The 24,710-nt window shown below is 35.2% G+C and overlaps 1 protein-coding gene across 5 annotated transcripts in view; it reads right to left on the bottom strand.

Moving 5' to 3' along the window:
- Nucleotides 1–24,710, bottom strand: part of wdfy4 (WDFY family member 4) — a 235,119-nt gene that overhangs the window by 23,650 nt on the left and 186,759 nt on the right. For all 5 annotated transcript variants that reach the window (XM_039773975.1, XM_039773981.1, XM_039773989.1 and 2 more), the window contains 12 exons: nucleotides 24,495–24,614; nucleotides 23,686–23,803; nucleotides 22,840–22,949; nucleotides 15,642–15,795; nucleotides 15,199–15,290; nucleotides 13,771–13,983; nucleotides 9,182–9,323; nucleotides 8,071–8,228; nucleotides 7,294–7,452; nucleotides 3,270–3,449; nucleotides 2,501–2,683; nucleotides 833–929 (listed from right to left, as the gene is read on the bottom strand). In XM_039773975.1, coding sequence (XP_039629909.1) covers nucleotides 833–929; nucleotides 2,501–2,683; nucleotides 3,270–3,449; nucleotides 7,294–7,452; nucleotides 8,071–8,228; nucleotides 9,182–9,323; nucleotides 13,771–13,983; nucleotides 15,199–15,290; nucleotides 15,642–15,795; nucleotides 22,840–22,949; nucleotides 23,686–23,803; nucleotides 24,495–24,614 — 1,726 coding nt within the window. The remainder of the gene's footprint in view (nucleotides 1–832; nucleotides 930–2,500; nucleotides 2,684–3,269; nucleotides 3,450–7,293; nucleotides 7,453–8,070; nucleotides 8,229–9,181; nucleotides 9,324–13,770; nucleotides 13,984–15,198; nucleotides 15,291–15,641; nucleotides 15,796–22,839; nucleotides 22,950–23,685; nucleotides 23,804–24,494; nucleotides 24,615–24,710) is intronic.

Here is a 24,710-nt window from a genome sequence, read left to right on the forward strand (position 1 = left end):
CCGACTACTTGCTATGGACAAGAAGGGATGATGTCTGTCCATCCCACTTAGGGCTTCAAATGGGCTTAGACCGGCACTGTCTGAACCGCATTTTCAAGTCAAAATTCAATTTAAATATGTTTAGGTTGTTATGCCATTTTTATGAACTAGGCTACAAATCAGTTCCCGGAAGTATTGGAAACGCATTCATAAGTTATTCAAAATAAGTTACACAATTTGTTGTATTTAACCAAAAGTATTTAATGATAATAAAAATCTGAATACCTTAAGGACTGTATATTCGGTATTCAGTATCTAAATACTTTTTAGAGATTCTGCCCAACACTGTTATCTGTATAAAAGCAGTGTTGGAACAGATTGTTGTTAGACCCTTGCATTGTGTGTTTCTATTACAATGACAAAAAAATGCAACTAACAAAGGAAGATAGACCATTATAGCTCTTAAAAGTGTAGCCCTTCACTTTAGAGTACAGTTTCCAACACCATCAAAAGGAGTTTGTAAGTGGAGGAAACTCTGACAGGAACACGTCTGGTAGACCCAAAGCCACAAAAGAAACAGAAGACAAGGTTCTGAGAGTCAACATACTGTATATATGCATCCTGTATAATGTACAGTATATATAATATGGTATATAACCAAATAGGTCTTTATACTTGTGTAGGCAGATATGCATACAAGTGCAATTTTGATTAAATAAAATGCTGATTTTAAATCAGGGTGCCAGAAGTCAGAAGATAAAAAAAAAAAGTTCAGTAATTAAAAAATGCATATATTTTTTCAATGCTGAGTTTAGTCCCTAGCTGCAGTTAACATGAAATATATTAATGTTACCGCTTTTCTCTGGAGTTATGGCCGCCGAGTGCCCTGGGGACAGTGGTTGTTCATGATGTGCTTGTAATTGTGTTTTCACATATTCAGTCTTCCATAACTACAAGGAAAACAAAAACATACACAATTCAGAATATATGTCATAAATCAACTACATTGGTCATCTCTTCACGACACCTTGCTAGTGTTTCTTGCCTAATTTACCATATATTAAGATAAACAAATGGCTTTTGTGTTCTATCAATTGAAATGTGAAGCACATTTGGATTATGAAAATGAAAGCCACACAAATGTGAGAAGAAGCCGTTAGATTCACTCATATTACAAAGATTTATTCAAAAAAGAACACTAAGATTTTCATTGTTTAAAATATGTAAAAACTGAGACAACTAACAATAATTCACATATTAAAAAATGACATGTTCTCAGTGTTTCTCTGATTGTTAGGCACCTGACCATAACCTGAAGTCCACAAGCAAACAGACTGTGTAACATGACAAACAATTAAGAGTTTAAAAAATATTACATTTTGTTATTTGTGGTATCTAAGACTACAATCTAGAATGTGATGTATAGGTGTCGATAAAAACATTAAGAGATAAACCTTGTTGAGGCAGTATTGTATAACGAATAACATTGTGTATACTGAACTAATTTGTGATGTGGACTGTCAAAAAGACAAAAACTTTCCATATTTGTAGCAAGCTATGCTGTGTATGCTTTAACATATTGTATCTGCATGCAGAATGAGTACATCTTGAATGCTCATAAAGTTTTAAATTGAACTCATATCAAGAACATGTTAAAGTAGGAAATGCTCTTATCTTTTTTTGAAATGTATAAAGTTCAGGTTTATTCTCACATACGTATGTTACAAGAACGGACAATTATTCAATTCATACACTACTATTCAATTATTCATACACTAACAATAAATAAATAAATAAACATATAAATAAAGTATACATAGAAAACTCATAGTCATATACATTTTACACTATATATATCTGCTAGAAATATTTTATATTTTAGGAAAAGAAAGAAAGAAACTTAAAATGATGCTATCATTCAAAGAACTACCAATAGTTCAATATTAACAAATGTGACAGCATTAATAAATACTTGCCATATTCTAAAATACATTGGAACCATTCCACATTATAAGCTGTGTTTTGTTCTACATTCACAGAATTACAGCATTCTGAAATTCCAGAAAATCCTTTTCAATTGCCCTACGTTTTTTACATGCTTTGCCTGAACCTCTTCAAAATAATGTAATGGAGGTGTGGGCAAACAAACCCTGGACTGGATGAATATCCAACTAAGGACTAACTCATACATGAACTGACCTTCATTCATATCATGCCAGTTTAGGGTAACCAGTCAACCTGGCAAACAAATGTTTGAGAGTTGTGGGAAACAATCAAGTGCCTGGAGAAAAACACACACTAACACAGGTAGAACATCCAAGTTCCATGTGTTTTTCTCTTGACATACAGAAGGGAATTCAAATCCAGTCTCCTGGAGCTGCTGTAAAGCTGTAGCACTATTTGCTATACAACATCATGGTAATATACAGAAGATGTTAACAGTAAGCAGAAGTGGTTACCATACTTATACTATTATTAGGCTGTGGAATTTACATATTTGTACCTGAAATTCAATACATACCCTCACAATTCCATCCGCACACCCGGTGACAATTATGTTGTAACAGTCCCATTCAAACTTTTGTGCAAAACAGCAGCAACTAATTTCTCCTTCAGGTTCACAGGAGGTATTAATTGAAGCAATAAGCTGACCTTTGGAGTTCCATAAGTAAAGGTATCCTCCTGCACAGGATGCAATATCTCCCTAACAAAGCAAGTTGTGCAAACTCATTATTTTTTATAAATTTTCACTCTAAGCACTATGTCTCCTCTTATCTATCTTATTTTCTACATTACATTTTAAACCATTGTAAATAACTGTCAATAAGTAAACCCACTTTTAGATTATTTTAATTGTCTGCATGCAAGTACAGTTTTTTGTTATACTAAGTGTTTAAGGTGGTCTTAAGTTATTCATATCTGATTTGTTGATTAAGACTCTGATGTATACTATAAATGTTATACTGATATATTCAAAAATAATAACTGGTTACTAACTTCAAACACATGCTAGAATCTTTTTGCAATACTATGCAATTTAGACGTTGTAACATATGCTGCATCACAGTGGCATTCACAAACATTACAACTGGCTTTTAAATATTACAGTCATCTTTCACTTTCCACACTCAGCTAAATATCAACTAATTTATTTCCATTTAACAATTATGTTACAGTTTTTATGCTTTCAGTGCAAAAATCAATCAGCATCCACTGGACCTACGTGCTCATTAAAGAGTCATGATATATTCATGTTGAGCCACTGAGATGGTAATGGATGAAAATCTTACAGTTAAATCATTGATAGCTACTGCTGAGAGCCCTGCATTATGTTCCGGAAGCTGAGTGATGTAGCTGAGTCGATAGAAATCCCAGATAATGCATGTTCTATCAAGTGATCCGCTGATTATCACACTGTAGGTCAAAGAGACTGCCAAGCAGGTCACAGAATCTGTGTGTCCATATAAAACCTGAGAACACAAGAAGGTTAAGGTACCGTAAGTTACCACAATTGTGAGAAAATTATTACTGTACCTCTACAATGATAAAAACAACAGATAAAAGCCTATGGTGCTGCACATATTGTAAGCTGCACAAAATAAAAATTTCTTTTTGGCAAATACACATTTTCTCTCTGCAAACACATGGGCTTACCCTGGCAAATTAAAACCAAAACCTGAAAAAAATGACTGCTCATTAAAGTGGAGAATAAAAATTTGATAACATGGTTGCTCTAAACCACCTGGAAAAAGTGATCTGCTTTGAGTTCTCATCAGGGTTACATTTACCAGCAGGATCTCTCGAAAAAAAGCTGATAAACTGACTAATTTTTCCCTCTGTGTATCTATGAAATAATGCTTTATGATTATGAGTCATACAACAATCAAGGCTGTAAATTCTCAGTGGTTAAAAATGCAGTCAAAACCCACAATTAACAGCAGTCTGACTTACAAGCTTTCTCTTTTTTACTGGCAAATTTAATTGGCAACAGTCTCTGTGTGTCATCAGCCTATTGATATAAATTTATAATTTACATGACCGTTTATCAATATTGGACAATGATGTTTTTTAATGCATTTGTAATTACACAGAACATGTAAGAACATTACTTTTTCTCTGAGGTTTTAGCCTTGAACACTATTGAATCTTATTTAATCAATTAATTTAACATTTCATTTTAACATTCCCTAAATCTATAACTGTACAAAGGATATGTATTTATTCTACAATGTTCAAAACATTTGCAGAATTTTAACATATAGTGTAAAGTTATATTTCACAGTACAGAACAGTAAAAAGATTCCTTCAACAACTCTCACTTCCTGACAATATGACCTATATACAGAATATGGTCACCCAAATATTACATGCTGATGGCTTTTTTACATTGTTTTGCTCTTTCCAGCAGAAGTAAAAATAGATCAGGTTAGAACATTAGGGAGGAAGTTGTATATGACAACTACCCATCCATTCAACTTCTAAATCTTTTTGGTTCATTACATGGTAACATGGAGCTGGACCCAAGCTTCACTGAACGCAAGGGAAGAACAAACTGTAGATGGGGGAAATAATCCAGAGCAGAGCACACACTCACATTCACACACACTAGTCAATTTGGAGATATAAATTAACCTAATAGGTGCATAATTGGACAAGGGCAGGGGTGTCGATAGGGCCATAGTGGCTGCCTGTTTTCATTCTAACCATCGTCTTAATTAGTGACCAGTTTTGTCTGCTAATTAATTTATTTTACTTTAGACTTAATTAACTGACACAGGCCCCTTAGTTGTGTCTTTTTCCTTAATGAGCAGCCAAACAATGAGACACAAAACGAGCTGCCACAAGACCAGCTCACCTGTGCCCATCACACAATATATGGAAATAAAGAAAGATGAAGGTCTCAGTAAGGCTGATCTCCAGGGCCACCAAAACATTTTGACAGTGTTCTTAGAAAAAAGAGAAACATCAACAGGTTTGGAAACGTCTGCTGCTGTAGCAGAATGAGAGCAGCAACAAGTTGTGGAATTAAATAACGGGTTTAATTACAGCAAGAATTGGCTTCTCATTAAGAACCTGTTTGGAGTGAAACTGGTTGGAGTCTGAAGCCCCAATTTACCTGGTCATCTGTCGGCTCATTTCATGTCTCATTTCTGTTTGGCTACCATTTAATGATGAAAAGAATCAATTCAGAGAAGTGAATCCTTAAAAACAGGGCTAATAACTGAAGTGAAAATAAGTTAATTAGCAATGAAACCTGGTCACTGATTAAGAAAAGGGTTAGAATAAAAACCTGCAGCCACTGCGGCCCTCCAGGCCTGGAGTTTGACATCCGTGGACTAGGGGAAGAACGGCACTTATGACATGCAAAATGTAAACAGAAAGCTCTTGCTGAGAAATGGGCCAGGACCTGAAAGACGTGAGGCACTGCAAGTCTGAGGCGCACAAGACTGATTTAATGGCAGGCACTGAACATGACAGAAACTTTTGCTCAGGTGTGCTCCATCTTGTCATTTTGTTCCTTATTATTTAATTAACTTCTACAGAGTTCTGATTTTGTCATGGCTCCCCTCCCATTACCCACCTAAATATATCCCTCTTAACACTTCTTGTGTGGACAGCCAAACTAAGTGAGATACAGCTTCACATTGCACTGAGTGACTTCAATTTGCAGTGCTGAACTGAACAGGCAACGTGCTATAAGGGTGTAACCAGCCAGCATGAGCATTTCACCATGCCACAATAAACCCATTTGGAGTAATGATGCATATCTAAAAACACATTTTAACTTTTAATTGTAAAAATAATGATATGATTACTATACGTATTGCAGGTAGTAAAAGTGAAACAATGTCCAATCTAGTTTTTAACTCGGTTGTGGATGTTCAGAGTCTATAATTGACAGCATCAATTTCAAGAAACAGTACTAGATAAAAAAAGAGTTTGTCGCAGAGCACACTCATCCATCTCACCCATACTGTATCTGTTTACAGTCCTAACCTACACCGCTTCAGCTACTGTGAGAAAAGCCTTCATAGAAACCAGAAGAACTTACGCATTCTAAACACACACTGACCAGGTGACCAGCTGAGCAAACCACGGACCTATCACCTCATCCATGAAATACTACTTGAAACTAAAAATGAACAGTTTAACACTACTGATACCTACTTAATCATATTTAACAGTATAGCAAAAAAAAAAAAAGTGGAAGAGAAAATGTTAAAAAAGATTAGCAGTTTTACGAAATAAGAAGGATAATATTGCTACCTGACAAGATTATTCTAAAGCCATAGCTTTAACTATTCATATAAAAAGATGTCTTGAAGTTGCAGCTCTTGTGTTCATTTCCATGTAATCAGTTATTCATTCTTATTAATGCTGGAAAACTACATATACAGTATGTGCACAGACATGACTTGACGTTACAGGGCATGTGGTCATACACTTACAAAGCATGTAAGGAATATTCCTCAAGTTAAACTGTGAAAAAGGAAAATTACTAGGAAGAAAATTAAATGCAATTCCTGGCAGACAACCATGATTAAGTCACACAGCCTCATGACACTGCTGACTATGTCCTTTTTGAAATTGTAATGTACTATCAGACCATGGAGTTGCTCGTAAGTGACATGATACTGTATAATGCAAAAGAAAAATGCTAATAACAGATAAGCATTATTACAAAGCAAAAATATAGTCTCTAAGATAAATAAAATGCACCATATCTTGCCCATAACATACAAATATAAGATTGTAACAGTGTTTATTGTGCAAGCCTGTTATGCTGAAATAATAGAAGCACCTCTGCAGATAACCCTGATGTTAAATGCCTAAACTAGACATCTTGTTTATTATCACCGCCAGTTAAGACCCTTGTAGATCCATTCTTTGGAGAAGCTAATAACATAATGGGTAGGATTCAGTCCTAGAGTAGAATGAGCAAAGAACCTAAAGCTCACAATGCTTTATCAGTAAGTAATTATTTTATACAGTCTCAATACTGTTCTGAACTTAAAATAATATTCAGAAAAGCTTGAACTTATATGAATGTTTCAATTCAATATTATTTGTATACTGCTAGCTTAATTCCCAGTCAAATCATCAAATTGTACTTTTTGTTATAATATGTTCCACCTTCATCTATCTCTTCTATAAAAAAGTAACACCTACTGTATCCTGAAGCAACATGTTTTTTGGAGATGCTTGGTGTTAAACAGCTGAATCAGTATATGATGACACAAAGAACTAATTTCACTGTGGTTAAAAACCATACAGAAAAAATACTAATAATAATTTTAAAAAGATGTAACGCACCTGCCTTAGCTTCATGTGCTTTAGCTTGTCCTTACCAAACAACGTGTCCCAAATACACACCACACTGCCTGTTCCAGCAGTGACAATAGTGGATTCTGAGGGGCACACGGCACAAAGGCAGTGGCCCCAATCCGCAAGACATTCTGATATTGCAAAATTCTGCAAATAAAAACACCTTACAATTATCATAGGATCCATATGTTTCAAAAACAGTAATTATGTGTTAACGCTTTTGAAATATAGTCATAGAAATCACAAAGATATAGTGAATTACAAATGGATTACTACAAAGGTGTGAGAAATACATTTATAACAGGTAGTGAAACAGGTGAAAAATGTATCTCTTTAATATTTTATGAGTTGACCTGTTTATTTTTTTATTTTATATTTTATATGCCAACTGCTTAGCATTAAAGCAAGCATTTTTAACCAGAGACAAGTTGAAACCACATGTCTTCAAGCCAAAAAGCACTTTTGTAGTATTTAATTAATTACATCAGTTTTGGAATTCAGCCATCTACATCTTAGGAGTGTTCATGTTTCTACTGCATAGCAGCCAAAGGAGACTGAAGAAAAATGTACTGTAACATTATGTATGCATTTTGAAAGTAGGACATGTACAATTAATTACTGAAATACATAAAAAATATTTGTCTGTGAAATTCAAATAAATCCTAAAATAAACTTGAAGTTCTTATATTTGAAATACTCTATGATAAGGTAAAGTAGGGAGGTAACTTTAGTGCTGTTAAATATTTATGTATATGAAAAAGTTACCTTTTCAACTCCATAATTTCCAAATGCACAGGACAAATCATTAAAACCCCATGAAAACGTTGTGTTCCACAGTGGGGGAATCAAGAGTTTGTTCTTTTCCACAACCAACATGTCCTTTTCTCCACACACAATTTGTCCCACAGGTCCTTTAAATAATTCTGTTCATAAAATTCAAGATCAGTGTCATGTTACTGGCTGTATTTTATGTTTTTGAAGTATTAAACACAATAAATAAAACACGAAAACGTAAAGAAAACACTAAAGAAACCTACTTTATTAGATTAAGGAATTCTAAATGTGCAGCTTTCTTGCCATATAAGCAGAATTTCACCCACTCGGCTTTTCAGATACGAGAAACAGATACCCAGCAAACAGAAAAATGAACGAAATCAGTATGTAACTAGCAAACTGATCTAGTTCATTTTCTCAGAATTTCTTTTGCAAAATATAGTTGTTGGTAAACGCCCAGATTTATTATGCATTAAATATGTGAATGTGTGTAATGTGTGAAATTATGTATACTGTTTGTTACACAAATAAAGATATGATAAACACATACATATATTTTACACACACATAGACATATTTATACATATTTTTTATACATACATATATATAAACAAAACAAAAAACTCGTTCAATAACAATTGCAGTGCTACATAGTCTGACACAGGAATTCCCTGCTCAGAAATACCAGAGACAATGAATATTTCTGTTTATATTAATCTTTATTTAGTTATTGACTGACTGAATGAAAATTATAATAGGACTACCATATCCCACAAAGAAATGCATCTGGTTTTCTCCAAGAATCCTTTTGGGCTACTCTGGATATTAAATAAATATCACTTGTGGTTTCAGAAAGGTATTTCTAATGATGGGGGTGGGGTGAACTCTTTGTGCATAAGAAAGTGATCACTTAAACAGTCTAGCAAGCATTTTCTGATGCCACACTATTGTTCCCAATGGAACATACTACATTTCAGGTACTGTAATTTAATGGCAGAATAAAATCTATGGATGACAAAGAATGATTAAGCACCACAGGTTCTTCTCTTTTTATTTCAGCAAATATTAAAAAGTGAATAAACATTTTTTTTTTTTCAATTACCTTTAAGGGGCTGTGCAGACGGCTTCAAATTGTTGAAAAAAAAAGGCTGCGCTTGTCCTATAGGTGAAAATCCTGATGTTGTCTCCTTGCCTGAATTACTCTTCTGAACTGCTGTTCTAGGAGGATGGGGCTTTGTGAAAAGCTGGCAAAATCCATTAAAATGATAAATAAAAAAATACTATGAAATGTTCCTTTGTTCATTTTTATGTAATTCTTTTTTATTTGATTAATTTAATAGTCATTTGATAAAATTCCATGCAAGACATCCATTCCTGAAGTGTACTTGCTTAATTAAAATAAACGGGCAATACATTTTCTTTCAGTGCTATTGACTTCTCTGTACAGTAAATGCCATTACACTTTTCCTTTGTGATTTTCTCAGTCCATACATTATTAACACAAATTACAGTGCTGTCTAACTTATACCCTTCACCTTTTGGTCCCCCTCAAATGTCACAAAATCTCTTTAATTTGAATAGTTTAAACATATTCTGTTTCTTCTTGAGAATATCCTGTTTATCCATGTTGAATTCCTCTTCTCAAATAATCATGGATCCCTGTGGCCAGAATCTGTGCCAACACCTATGAGAGCACATCAGAAAACAGCCCTGCACAGGACATCAGTTTAAATAAATACACGTCCATGACCACACAAATAAGGACAATTTACTGCTTCTGTACAAAAGCAATAGGTACAAAAAAACAACAGACCTACACCAACCATCCCATCAATATATGTTATGTTATAGCTTCATAATGTGCTAACAAGACTACATTTGGTGCTCTGTGTGCAGATGTACAGTAGCCATCAGATAAATAAAAATTTGCAGGATAGTAAAAGCTGTATAGGCAAGGTCTACCAAATGTACCCCTAAACTGAAGGGCATGTCTCGCTCTGACTGCCTATGAGAATTAAGCTTGTTATTCTTAAGTGGAGAATAATAATAATAAATAATAATAGATTTTATTTATAACGCACTTTTCATTGAAGGCTATGTGAAGACCAAATATTTTCAGAATTCTACAAAGTTTATCCGGCAATGTAATGAACTCAGACAGCAGGATGCACTTATTCACATAATGGGTCACTGTAATTCTGAACAAGCTACAGCAGCATGAACACTATTTTAAATGTATACCTTGATGACTTTAATGGCATAGTGAGACAAATGTGTTTCTTTTAAGCTGTTCAGTTTACTGCGATCTCACAATCCATCTATTTAAATTGGGAGGCTATATACACTGTAATATCACATTCAGGTTTATTAAATAAGAACGGATGATAACAAAAATTGACATGTATTCTATGGATGTAAAGTAAGTTTTTATGGAGTAGTTTACTGATAATGAATATCACTGTGGGCAGCACAGTGTTTTCATGTTCTTCGCATATCTGTGTGGGTCTCCTCCCATAGCACAAAGACAGGCAGATTAGTTGGATTGGTGAAGTTAAATTAGTTCCTGGTGTTCCTGTGTTATGCCCAGTGCTTACTGGGATAGGCTCCATCTGCCTCACAACCCTGACCTAGATAGGCGAATTAAGAAAATGGATGGATGAATGCTATATTAATGTGAAAAATACAAAACACTGTATACAGTTGATTTGAACACCCTTACAAAATCGCAGAATTTGTGAAATAAAAAAAATTAAACCAAGATAAATCCTTTCAGAACTTTTTCCATCTTAATTGCAAAATTGCAATCTATACAAAGAAGGAGAAAACAAATCAGAAACTGTTTAATATAAAAAAGGAAATAACATCCTACAAAAACCTAGTTGCATTAGTGTGCACACCCTTTAAAAATCAAGCATGTGTCTGTGTTCAGAATCAACCAATTACAATAGTAGCTAGTATACACCTGACATCAATTAAAGTGGATCTGACCGAGCTCAGATAAAGTTTGGCTACTCAGGTAGCATCATTCTGATATCCTCTTGGTTGCAGCATACTACAAAAGCCATGGTCCGCAAAGTGCTTTTAAAACATGAATAGGCTGAGCTCTGAAAAAGATTATTATGATATCCTCTTCATTGCAACATAATGCAATGAAAAGAGCTTTTAAAACATGAACAGGATCTCATCATTGAAAGGTATAAAGCAGGACAGGGGTACAAAAAAGTAACCGAAGCATTAAACATCCTATGGAACACAGTGAAGACAGTCATCAAGAAGTGGAGAAAGTATGGCTCAATAGTGACTCTACCAAGATCAGGACATCCCTCCAAGACCGATGAGAGGACAGGGAGAAAACTGGTCAGGGAGACCGCCAAGAGGCTGCAGGTTTTTCTGGCAAGTACTGGTTGTTCCCTCCATGTGACAGCAATCAGTCATATTCTTCATATGTCTGGGTTGCGTTGTAAGTTAGCAAAGAAAACCAGGCTAAGTACTGGTTGTTCCCTCCATGTGACAGCAATCAGTCATATTCTTCATATGTCTGGGTTGTGTTGTAAGTTAGCAAAGAAAACCAGGCTAAGCCTGGCTAAACTTTGCAAAAACAAATATCCATAACCATGTGGAAAAATGTATCATTGTCTTATGAGACCAAGGTGAACTATTTGGTCATAATTCCAAAAGGTATGTGTGGCACAAAAATAACACAGTATATCATCATATGAACACCATACCCACAGTGAAGCATGGTGGAGGCAGAATCACGCTTTGTGGCTGCTTTTCTTCAGCTGGATCCGGGGCTTTAGTCAAAATTGGATGGAACCATAAATAGCTCCAAGTATCAGTCTATTTTGGCAAAAAACCTTTAAGCATCAGTTAGGTAGCTGATGATGAAGAGGAAATTTACCTTTCAGCATGTGAATGACCCAAAGCATACATCCTTTAAAATCAACAAGGCAATGGCTTCATCAAAGAAGGATCAATGTTATGGAATGGCCCACCCAGAGCCCAGACCTCAATCCAGTTGAAAATCTGTGTGGGGTAGCCTGAAGAGAGTGTGCATAGGAGATGCCTCCGTAATTTGACAGATCTGGGAATTTTTGCAGGGAGGAGTGAGCAAAAATCGCCAAGTCCAGATGTGCCAAACTGATAGACTCTTACCCAAAAGACTGAGTGCTGTAATGATTATTAGTTTAGAATAGTTTACAGGGTGTGCACACTAATTCAACCAGGTTTCTGTAAGAGTTTTTTTTCCTTTTTTCACGTAACATTTTCTGATTTGTATAGATTGCAATTTTGCAATAAAGGTGGAATAAGTTCTGACAGCATTTATCTTGGCTTCATGTTGTTATTACACAAAATCTGTGATTTTGTCAGGGGTGTAAACACTTTGTATATCCGCTGTACTTGGCCACATTCTTACTGAATATATTTTACTTTAACAACATGCCGTGCACTGGGAGTTACTGTATTTTTCCCATGATTGGTTCACCTAAAGCAGGATATTACCGTATTTACGCGTGTACCACGCGCACATTTTTTCCCGAACATTAGCATTAGAAAATCAGGTGTGCATCATACATGAGGAAATGTAATTCTGTAATGTTTACTTCTTCTGCTTGGGCTCGCTCGCTTGCTCGCCCACTCGCGCTCTCTCTCTCGCACAGCTTGCTCGCGCACTTGCGCTCTCTCTCGCGCACTTGCGCTCTCTCTCGCTCACTTGCTCGCTCACTCTCGCTCGCACTCTCGCTCTAAACGCTTCCTATACAATCACAACGCGTGTTGTACACGGTGCAAAACTTTTTTCACGATTTTCTTTGTAAAAATTAGGGTGTGCGTCTTACACGAGGGCACGTGGTACACAATTAAATACGGTAATCAGGCACTGTGATTTCATTCAATACTTTGGAAAAGACAGACATCCTTTCATTTACATATTATAATAAAGTATGCAGTTTGAATTTAATAACATCTTTGACCTCTACTGGCTTCTAGGTAACCTTACCATAGGTATTGTAACCTTCAACATTAATGCGTTGTTAGTTTTCACAATAAATTGATATGGACTCTGCTGGTCCCTGGGAGGAAATTGCAGGACATGTTAAGATTTACACTGTGCTGCTAAAAAGTTCATTTTCATAGAAAAATTAACTTTCTTCATAGAAAGAAGTGTGGGGTAAAGGGAATTATCAGCTTGGGTTCTTCAGCTCTGGGAAACTTATAAAATATAGCTGTTGAAGATCAATTAATAGTATTTGGTAAAACAGTATTCTAAGCTGTAATAATTGGCTAAGGAGCATAAGAACAATACATGTTATTGCAGATTCATCAAGGATGTGGTGTACCACACTTGGTCTAAGTAGCCATTTTCTCACCAATTGTGACTGAATTAAGAAAAAAAATTACTTCAAACTACTGTGTGTTCTGTGGAAAATATTCTTTTTAAACAATTTCACAGAATGGGTAAGCTACACTATGCTGAATAGGATTAAGGCATAAACATTATAACCAATTACACAGACCAATCCACAAATGGAAAGTTCTAATGTGGATGTCCAGATCTACTGAAAGTGGAATGTGCTGTTCTGTTCTTCATTAAAAATCTCGTGGACTAGAGGAATTATGGGAAAGGTGCTATATAAATAAAATGTATTATTATTATTATTGTTATTATTATGCACATTGCTACACTCCTACCTGTCTTGGGATTTGGCCAAAATTACTTATGAATCCAAGGACTGTGTTCTTCTTCAGAGGATTATCCATGTTATCCAGGTCTTGCTGCTCTCCATAGAAATAAGGGTGAAAACAATTTAAGGCCTCCACTGCTGCTTGACCCTGTTGTTTATATCCAAAGATCAGATCGATCCATTCATGAAGATGTGCACTAACATGGTCACATTCCAAAGCCTGTAGTAATAAATGATGAAGGCACTTTAAACATTATACAGTTGTAAAAAACAGCACAAATTGCAAATGTTTTTAATTATGTTGTCTCTTTCCAGCATACTCTAATTAAGAGTATACCATAATGCTAATGTTTAATTAAGCAACCATTTACAATGGCAAAGCATGATACACAAGACATTGTGATGCTGTAGGGACTGACTCTTGACCTTATAATGGACTAAGCTGGATCAGAAAATGAATAGATGGATAGTCTTTAAGTGTTTAACATCCTCTTTGTACGTTATGTAAATATAATTTCTGAAACAATTACTGGCTGAAAACATAAAGGAAATTAGTAGTCCCTGAAAAACAACTATAGTTAGCTAAGGTTCATAAAGTTTGACTGAACAGATCAAAGAAAAAAATAGTTGAGACACATACACCTAATGCTTCTAAGGCTTATGATATTAATAGCCTCAACATATTTGACATGTTTGTGTTGTTGTAAAAAACAGTAAAGTAAAACTCTGCACGCTATGGGGACCATTAGAAGGCTCTGCTATGGCAAGGTGTGTGCATAAGAAGAATTCCCGAGGGCAACTTCTGAGAAACAGAGACTGAGAGAGAGAGATAGATGAAATAACAATTAGTAAGGAAACTTCAGAAATTTTCCTTGCGAAGTAGAAGACAGGAAACTTTTTTCAACCCAGGACATCAAGCCCATGGAGGACTGGGTGACAGGGGATAGCAAAATAGTCCTACTTGGGAAAAAAAATGATCTTCTTGCTGCACATTACTCTAGACAAAGTGCAGACAGTGTAAAACCAGCCTCAGGGGCCAATATTTGTGAATGTAAGCTAGAAGCCCTGAAATTACAAAAAGCACCCCAGATTCTGAAAATGCTTCTGTGGCTTGGCCCAGGTGCCCAGTACAGAGATTGGAGGTGGGCAAGTGAAACAGAGAGGTTTCTTCCAATTCTGAGAAGTTTAAATAAGTAGAAAAGTCACTTCAGTAGATAGTTAAAAAATGTTAGAACATCCATAAAGATGTTTATTTTGCCTAGTGCCATTAAGAAAATCTGTTCGATCAAATCAGAACCAACTAAAGTTTATGCATTTATAGACGGGTATAAGATTAATGTTTTGCTTTTTAGTGTCACAACATTTACCATAAAAATAAACATTTTTACTCGAAATCAAAACCATAAGGTTATGAGACGGTGAAAACTTTACATACCTCCCTATGCATTCTAATAAATTCAGTAGGGTCTCCTTTTGCCCATGGTGGCAGTATTACATCTCCTAGAGAAGTTCCATCTTGCATACAACCTGAAAATAAAAGTGATATTATCTGAAAAAAAGTACACATTTTTCTATACATTTGTATTCATAAATCTCAAATTACTATGATTATAACATCAGGACCTGATGTAGCATACCACAGACTGATGAATGATACCACCAGAACAGCAGGACAAAGCCAACTCTGACCTGTATGCATCAGCATTTCATACAAAACAACCATGAAAAATAGGCTTATGGGCAACCTCAAAAATAAGCATAAATAATGACAATATGAAAGTATATAGAATTTATTTAGCTTTATTGAGTTAATAAATAGTGACCTTATCTATCTACAAAATGTGTAACAATACTGAGAACATAAAGCTGAGTATTTACCAAATTCCAGTCTGTTAGAATTCATTAAAAAATCTGGAAGATAGAAAAACTCAGGGATCAGTTCTCTCACGTCACTCATGTTGTCCCTGGAGGCTGATTCCCATTCCTTCTTCACACTGTGAAACATCCTGTCTGCAACATCAAAACTTCCTCCCTGCATAGTAAACATGCAAAATTACTCAACTCAGAAATGCCATACCTAAATTAAATTTTTAAATCTAAAAATGCCTGAGTCCAACTGTGGAGCTCCTGATCACTTCCAGGGTTTCAGTATAGGGAAGGAGAGATGAATTTCAATTTATGTCAAAAGTTCAAAACACACATTAATTTACTTTGCTTCTTGGTTATGATTTGTCAATAGACAAACTTTTAATAAATAATCCATATGTTTAATACATAAAATAATAGTTTATTCATAACACTAGGACTGCAGAAGATGCTCATATGCATGTTCGTTAAATACAGAACAATAAATGAACAATAGAAATATACTTATAAGCAGACTTAGTTTTTGTTCTTTCTCTCCTATACAAAAAGGCACAAACTTATGAATTAAATTTCCCCCTAAAAATTGCCAAAAGAAACATTATTCATAAGAATTGTGATCTATCCTCCAGTCTGTCATGGATTTAAAAGTTTCTCAGAGTCTCTGGTGTTCATAAATTGCTCTCTCACAGCTTGCCTTTAAGGATAGACTGGTGTGTGTGTGAGTGTTTGTGTTTATGCATGCATCACAATCTGAAGCTGCTGCCTGTGTTTTATGGAAAGAGCTCATACTCTCTTAAATTTAGCTTTCTATTAAATTTTAAAAGTGACACCTATAAATTTACCTGGTACTTCATTATTACTTTCAGTTTAAGTAAAACTAACAGCCAGACATGCATATGTTAATACATTAGCTCACTTGACCCTAAGAAGAGGGTACAAGCTGTATTCGCCTCACAAAGTACAAAGCAGTAATATACTTTTTTTGTTCAGTTTCTGTTGTCTCTAAGGAAACAGATGATGCTTTGTCCAGAAATCTTCAGGGACCAAAAAAAAAAAAGAATCCACTGACACATATGGAAAAAGAAGAGCATGCTGTGTGTTTTAATGTATGGATTTCAGTTTAATTATAATTTGGGGTGTTGAGCTGTACTACAGTTACAATCTTTGAGGTTTCACATGGTGATCCTCTACTGGTAATACTGTATTTAATGATCTGTTCATTCTTTTTTGTCCCAGCAAGACAAATGTGTTGAATCGACGTATAGTCCCTCTCTCTTGCTATGAGATGATGAGGCACACATGCCCAACCCCATTATGGGATGTCTTCCACTGTTATGTTGTTGCACTAGATTTTCTTCTTGGAGAAGAGGACTGATGAGAATTTGAGGAGGGCCACAACATAGGCAGCAGAGGTTCTGTTGTAGAGGCCAGACTGAGTCTAGGTTTAATTGATGTAGAGAGAACTGAGAGCAAGGGCTGAAAGGGGTTCTAAAAGTAAAGAAATGGCATTTTGCTGTTTGTTTCTTGGTTACACATAAGCCCAACATTTTGGTTAGTAACTGGTATACAGATGGTGAGTTACAGTCATGCTGAACAATGAAACAGACAGTACAAGGTCTGGGTCCTTTTTGAAGAAACACATCCTTTGACTTCTCCATAATTTCACTTTTGTGTTTTTGATATTAAATGAACAAACATTCCAGTTTACATCTAGAGCTAAAGTGGAAATGGCATATGCTATGCCAAAGATAAAGAGGGCAATATAGCTTAGTCCTAGATTAAATAAGACTAAATGTAACTAAGGTAACGTCCAACACCGAATGCTATGATAGTACAAATACAAAACTATAAGGGAAATGAGAAATCAATAGTAGGTCTGCATGTACAGTAGATTAAGCCGTGTCCACAAGTCTTTAATTAACTCAAGCACTGCATGCTTTACTTGTTTTTTAATTAAACAGTTTTACTCCTAAAAGAGGAAACTACAGTAAATTATTTTTTTTAACTACAGCATAGTCTGTAATAATCATCAATCCTCAATCTATTTTTTCTATAATTCATTTCTATTACTGTTGCAAGATACCTTAATATGATGGCAAATAGATCCATATAGGAAATACAAAAGCATGCACACAATGAACTTTATGTTTCACAAAGCATATGTTCTGCTTTACTAAAAATTATAATCAATTGTTTCTTGTAAGGTAAATGTGTATAATGTGAATGTGAACAGGATTGTATAACAATAAAGAATTGCTGATATCATATGGCAGAGAAAAGCAAGGACTTTACCTCAGGACTGGAGTGCCATATAAAAAAGAGTAAATTAAGACATATAGCTTTCCCCAGAAGCATATTAAAATTATGATATGCTTAATCACACATTGATGTTTTTGCCTTTGGGTGATTGAGGCTTTTCATTTTTTGCAGATTTTATAAGTTCTGATAGAAATCTCTGGAGAAACACTATAATTTACAGTAAAAAGATTACTTATATTAAATAAAAATAATATATACATAGTAAATGTTGTTAGTGCTACAAATCAAGTTAAAGTTATTACAGCAAAGAAGAATGGGATTTTTCTGCAGCCTAATGCATTGTGGAGCACCTAATATCTTTATTGTTTTATGCAGGCTATTAAATATGCATAACATTTTATTTTAATCAATTGGATAGCAGTGTATAAATCTAATACTTTTAAAAGAGAAGAACAGATTATTTGTATGCTTTTGATGCTAATAAATTTATTTACATATATATTGAAATCATACTTTTTCACTAAAAATATAAAAAAATGTTTCCAGTACAATATCTATGAAGTTCAGAATCTCCTCAGAATGGCATGGTTCTACATCCATAACACAATCCTTAAAATAGCACCACTAAACACTATATAGGTAGTTAAAAAGTCTTTTTAAATTGCATTAGAGTATCTAAACTTTAATTGTTTTGTTATCCTATGATCACATCCAGCAAATGTAATCAAACAGTTTGACTTGTTCTTGTATGCCTACAATGAGAATGAAAAATGACATACAATAAAGTTTATCATTCAACACTAACACGTGTTACATGTCATTGCACATAAACAGAATTTTTCAATGTACAGCACCTGAGATGTTACAGTTCCTCTAATAAAGATAGGCATTGTAAGTGGGGTTTTTGTGACGTTAAGGCAGATGATCATAAATCTTTCGTAATCTCAATTTTATGGATGCTTACAAAGAAAAGGGAACTGAACCAGAAACAAGCTAGGTAAAGAGTAAAAACTACTGTAGCTCTCCTACAAGTACCTTAGAGTACAATGATTGCACTCCTGTTGTAATGTTTTATTTATTATGTATGCATTTTTGATCTAAGGTAAAGAATCAATCCTTCACTTGTGAGAGAAAGATATAAGTGAATAAATCATTGGCTTAGTTCAAGACTTGCTTAATCTATATGTAAAGCAGCACACGTGTTCAATCTGCAGTGATTAATCAACATTTTTAAACAGAACATTAGGAGAGGGGTCTAAGCTGCTAAATGGAAGGACTCGGTGTATGTCTTTGAGCAGTAAAACAGACAGTTCATCAATGAATGTCATATGGTGTAGTGGCTCTAATGATGTTTAATATTATGTGAAAACTATAAAAAAGAGTTAAAAACAACAGGTTAAAGAACTCACTTATATTTTATTGTTTTGAGACATCGCTCACTTCTCTGGCCAGGAAGAAGATAGAATAATGTGAGAGGTTCAAAAATATTAAGTAGATATATTAGCAGTCATTTCTAACTACAGCACTGACTCTGGACCCTCTCTCACTTTGGAGTTACTCCATGGAATACTGTCAAGCAATGCAGGTTACATAGGTGGTGAGGTTTTCAGCAAAATAAAGCTTAGAGGCCCCTTGTTAAAAAGTTACACATAAGAGGTCTCACTAAGGCAGGAGCGCCACTAGGAAAGGTGTAATTAGCATGTTGAAGACCTGGGAGTTTTGTTCTCATTGAAGTTTTGCATTTGATCGAAGAACAAGGAAGGGTGGCTCCTCATAGAGGGATTAGAATAGTTGAAGACCAGGGTGGGGGTTGTTGAGCGCAATTGAAGAACATGCTCAACGGCTCAAGATCCTATTTACCTTTTGTGAAATTTCCCTTCTCCATCTTTTCCATTTTCAGTGCAAGGCTCGGCAGATTGTGGGCCGCTACTGGCCATTTACTTTCCTTATGTGTTGGGCTGGCTCAGCTTACATTCCCCTGGCTAGGTGCCTTACAGCAGATATTTGACCTGATGGAAAATATGATTTTGTGTAGCAGACAGGAAAATTGTGATTGTTATTTGCATGTTTACATATGTGGAAAGACACGACACCTTGTGGGGTGTGACAGGGAAGGAAAACTGCCTTTGAATCTGAGCAGTGCATTTCTATTGAATTTGTATGCTATATGGATACAAACATCCTATTCAAACACAGGGTTGCCAATTATCGTGATACCAGAATACCTTTAGCAAATGTTTGGTTGACTTTGTAATCGTGTCCTCATATATGAGGCTGTGCATTCTGAAAATCTGGAATAAGAGAAATGACAAGCTGTTAACTGAGTAGTTAGCCAGCTAAAATGGCTGAAACTCTTGTTAAATAGATTTGGAAAAGCCACAGAAGTACTAAGGTGTTGCTGCAAATGACTTGTAGATGAATCTGTTCAGAATAAGTTCATCATTCACTTCTGAAAAAGTTCTTCCTACATGACAGGATAATTCCTGGATACATAATCTGAATAGACCGTGTTAAAGTAAGGAAGGAATCTACAAGGAACTGTGCCCAAAAGGTTGTTGGTGTCTGCCATGGAGGGAATCCTAGGTGGACACCGGCGGTAAGAAAAGCAGTCAAAGTTAAGAAAAATGGCTTCTATAAAATGCTAACAAATGTGTCTCCAGACTTGACCAAGACATACTGGCAAGCTAAAAAGGTAGCAGCTATAGCAAAATCTCATTTGGTGGTGGAATTTAAAAAGTCAATGGTGAATAACATTTGGAACAGGTTTGAGGAGGTTCTGGCGAACTATCAAATAACTTAGGAAAAGTATCTGAGGCATTGCCCAGGCAGTTCTCAGAAAGGGTGTTGAATCATTTTCCTCAACTGAGGATATCCTTGAGATGTGTAAAAAACATTATAAGTAACTCCTCAATTTGGTGGATATGTGCCCATTGGAAAATGCAGTGACAGAAGTATGAGTTGGGCCCAATTCTCTGGTTAAAGTGGTTGGGGTGATACGGAAGTTCCATAGTACCAAGGCCACACTGGGTGACTAAGTCACCTCTTCTATGTTGTGTAGACGACAGAAATATTGCATTTGGACTATCTGGCTATGGTGGTGGTTCCTGATTGCACTCCACAGCATCTCTGAGAAAACCTATGCTGGAGAAGTGTGGATTCTGTCCTGCATGTGGATCAGAGTTTTTTCTTGCTGAGATACTTGAGGGAAGTGCTGGGGACACGGTGTAATGGGCTGTCCAGCATGGAGAAATAGCCTGAAATTGATGAAGAAGATATCATCTAATCAGTTCAAAATCCAGGCTTGGGAATTGTCTGTGCGGGGTTTACACATTCTCTTTAGGTACTATGGTTTTCCATCCACATATGAAAGGCATTCAATTTATGTCAGGTTGACCAGAAGCTCTATACTGGTTCAGTATGTGTGCAAGAGACACAAACACCCATTCAGAGCAGAATAATTTCACGTCACCAATCAATCTAACCTGCATGTCTTTTGAATGAAGGATGAAAATCAGAGCACTAAAGTTCAAAGCTGGACTTTGCCATCATTACACTATTTCCAAAGTTACAGTGAGTTTAATTTATTTGAACCTAAACAATCTCCAGTAACTGATTGCTGCCTCACTATAACAAAGGATTCAACTATAAATAAGAAAAAAAATTAGAAATATGATGTTTTTCCTATATGGAAGCTATTGCTTCATCAATCCAGCACTCTGGGTTTGAAGACTGTGCCCAGTCATTGTCCATGTGGAGTTTCCAGGTACTCCCTATAGCCGTATGTGTTTGCCCCTTCTTTTAGAACTTCCAAATGTTTCAAAGTAATATTAGTTTACAATCCTAAATTCAGCCCAGGGTGAGTGAGCATACACGTGTTAAATAACGAGGCCAGTGATAGACTGGTGCCCTGTCAAGGGCTGATTTCTGCCTTGCAGCTAGTGGTGTCACGAGAAGTTCTGCCAAGATAATGAACTGGAAAAAATGGGATTGAAAATTGTTTGTTACAGTAAATTCTCCCTAAATGATAACAAAAGTCACCTGACGATTGCTTGTACATACACTTTAATGGAGGGTGATGTTCCCTTTTATAGTGGATGGAGTGCACGTTCAGCTCAGAGCTCAGTAAAAGTATATTTTGTCTGAGTTTATGTAAATGTTTTTCAAAAAAATGATTTTTGTACCTGTACATCTCAACTACTTTTATATTTGATCTAAAAAATGTACTAGTATATCAGGCTGCATTTTTATTTGTTCTGGTTTCTGCTGGTGTTGGTTCCTATGATCCTGACATAGATATGTAACATAAAATAATATAATGTTATCCATACAGTCTAATTCAGTTTGGGAGAGTGGGAAGTCAGCATCTATCCTGGCAGCAATGGGTTCCAGACAAGGAGGAGTTGTTGATGCCAGTCCATCATATGACACATTAATGAATACAACGGTGTAATTTTAAACATTCTATAAATTTTTTTCTTTGAAAATAAAAAGTATGAAGGAATACACAGCACATTGGTACAGTGGTTAGCAGTGCTGTCACACAGGTTTTCTTCACTGCATACAGGCTTGAAGTACTGACACAGCCAATAATGAACAAACAGTAAGTTTTAAGGCCATACAACATTTATATATATATATATATATATATATATATATAAATATATAATCACACAGTGACAGAAACAATCTCGATGATTAACATAAAGTTCAGTAATAGAATGACTGAACTATAGCCGGTTTGACAATGGAGGAAAGGAAATGAAAAACTGAAGAGAACCGTGGGATCCTGCCTTGTATTTGATATGGCTAAGATAACCTCCATCTGGTATTAACCCCTTGTTGAACTGAAAGATTTAAGAAAATACATGAAAGGTGGATACCTGAAATATATTAAGAGATAGAAAAAAAATTCATTCAGTTACACGTAAAAAATGTAAAAAAGAAGAATAACCTGGAGAGCCAGAAATGTCTTTGAGAAAGGCTCCATTCTCACCAAGAAGGATGCAACAATGATAGCTGATGAATAATGTGTGCAATAGAGGCACTGTGCAGAGAGGTCACCTATCACGTGAGAATAAAAGCAGAACAGTTTTTTATTAACATGATCTACTTGGAAAGGCAAAGATTACATTGAATACCAGCTCCCACACTTAATAGTTAACATCTGTTACTTTAAAGACATTTTAAAAATGTAATTACTGTATTTGTTATAGTAAAAAAGCAATTACAAATATTGCTTGATTAAGCTAAGTAATTTCAAAATGTTGCAATACAAAATAAATATCATTAGGCAGTTATACAAAAACAAAGAAAAACAACTTTAAACAGCTTATTTGATTTGTTAAACAATTAGACACATTATTAACTTGCTCTTATGAGTAACTGAAAAATAATGTAAAATAATAACGGGGAACGGATCCTGTTCTAAATTAAATCCTGAGTACGTTCCCACTAGATAAACCGCACAGTGCACCATGCTTATCCTTCTAATGCTAAATTAGCATTTTATAATCAGTATATGCCAATGATTTGCAGAACAACATATCCAATTGAAAGGAGCAGTGAGTGACATGTATTCAGTGCAAAATTACACTTTAACGTATTATCTTTATGAAAGGAGAAAATAAGAATTACTTAGTTGCTCATACAGATTAGGAAACAAATTATTTCAAGCTCATTTTTATTATCTGTTATATACAAATATATAAAAATGTAAACGTAAACACTATTTTGGCCTTTTAATGTCTGTCATTGCATCAATGTCCCAAATGAGATATGCATCTATTCATTATCTTACCGTCATTGTTTTCCACCTCATTATACCTTTCAATAAACTTAGCTCTTCTTTCTTCAGTCTGGGCACCCATCGGCTTGGATAAGTCTCTGAATGTTTTAGGATTTGAAAGATCCAAAGTCTGAAAAAATAATGAGGATTTATTTGAATTGTATGTCCAGTATGTACTGCACTTATGAAATTAAAAATTAGCTTCAGAAAATTAACACTTATAATTAAATGAGGTCATTCACTTTGCACCTTTGATTTTCTAATACAGGGAATCCTGAGGTACATTCTAGTAGAACTTTATTGGAAGGAACTCATGTCGTACTACTGCTCCTTCTTTTTGGGTGAGAATGGAGCTGTTCATGAAGATTATCTGGCTTTGCAGGTCAATTTCCTTTCATAAATCATAAGGGCAAGGCTAATTTGTGATCTCTTAATTCCTTCTTCCAAATAACCTTTTATTTTTTTTAACTCTATTTGTGGAATACAGGGCCATTGTGAGATGAAACCTATTTTGTAAGCCTCAGGCATAAGGCAGGAAGCCACTGAACATTTTTACTACATTAAAAAGTCATTTTTGAGCAGCTAATAAACCAAAACTGGAGTTCCTTGGGATGTGGGAGAAATAACCTGGACAGAACCCAGGCTAGTATTTAAAATCGGTATTCTTGTGCTCTAAGTCACCACAATTAACCACTATACCAACATGCCTGTTACAAGAAAAAACACTCTTTCAGCACCTGTTTAATTGTAAAAACAGGGTCATAACATAGAGGGATGGCTAGATGAAAGAACTGAAAATAAAGTTTTCAGCTGATTATTACCTCAGAATCATAGTCCGCAATAATCCATGGGAAGACAGGATACTGCATGAGGTCATTGTAGGTACGGCCAGCTGAGGTATTTAAGTACATAATATATTCAAAATTGCTTAACTCCCCTTTCTATAATATAAAGATGAAGAAGCAAAATGGTTACAATAAAAATATCAGTATTTCACATACACTAGATATCTATTTAAATAAAAAAGAAGAGGCCCA

Source organism: Polypterus senegalus, chromosome 1, assembly GCF_016835505.1.
Source record: "Polypterus senegalus isolate Bchr_013 chromosome 1, ASM1683550v1, whole genome shotgun sequence".
Taxonomy (NCBI): domain Eukaryota; kingdom Metazoa; phylum Chordata; class Cladistia; order Polypteriformes; family Polypteridae; genus Polypterus; species Polypterus senegalus.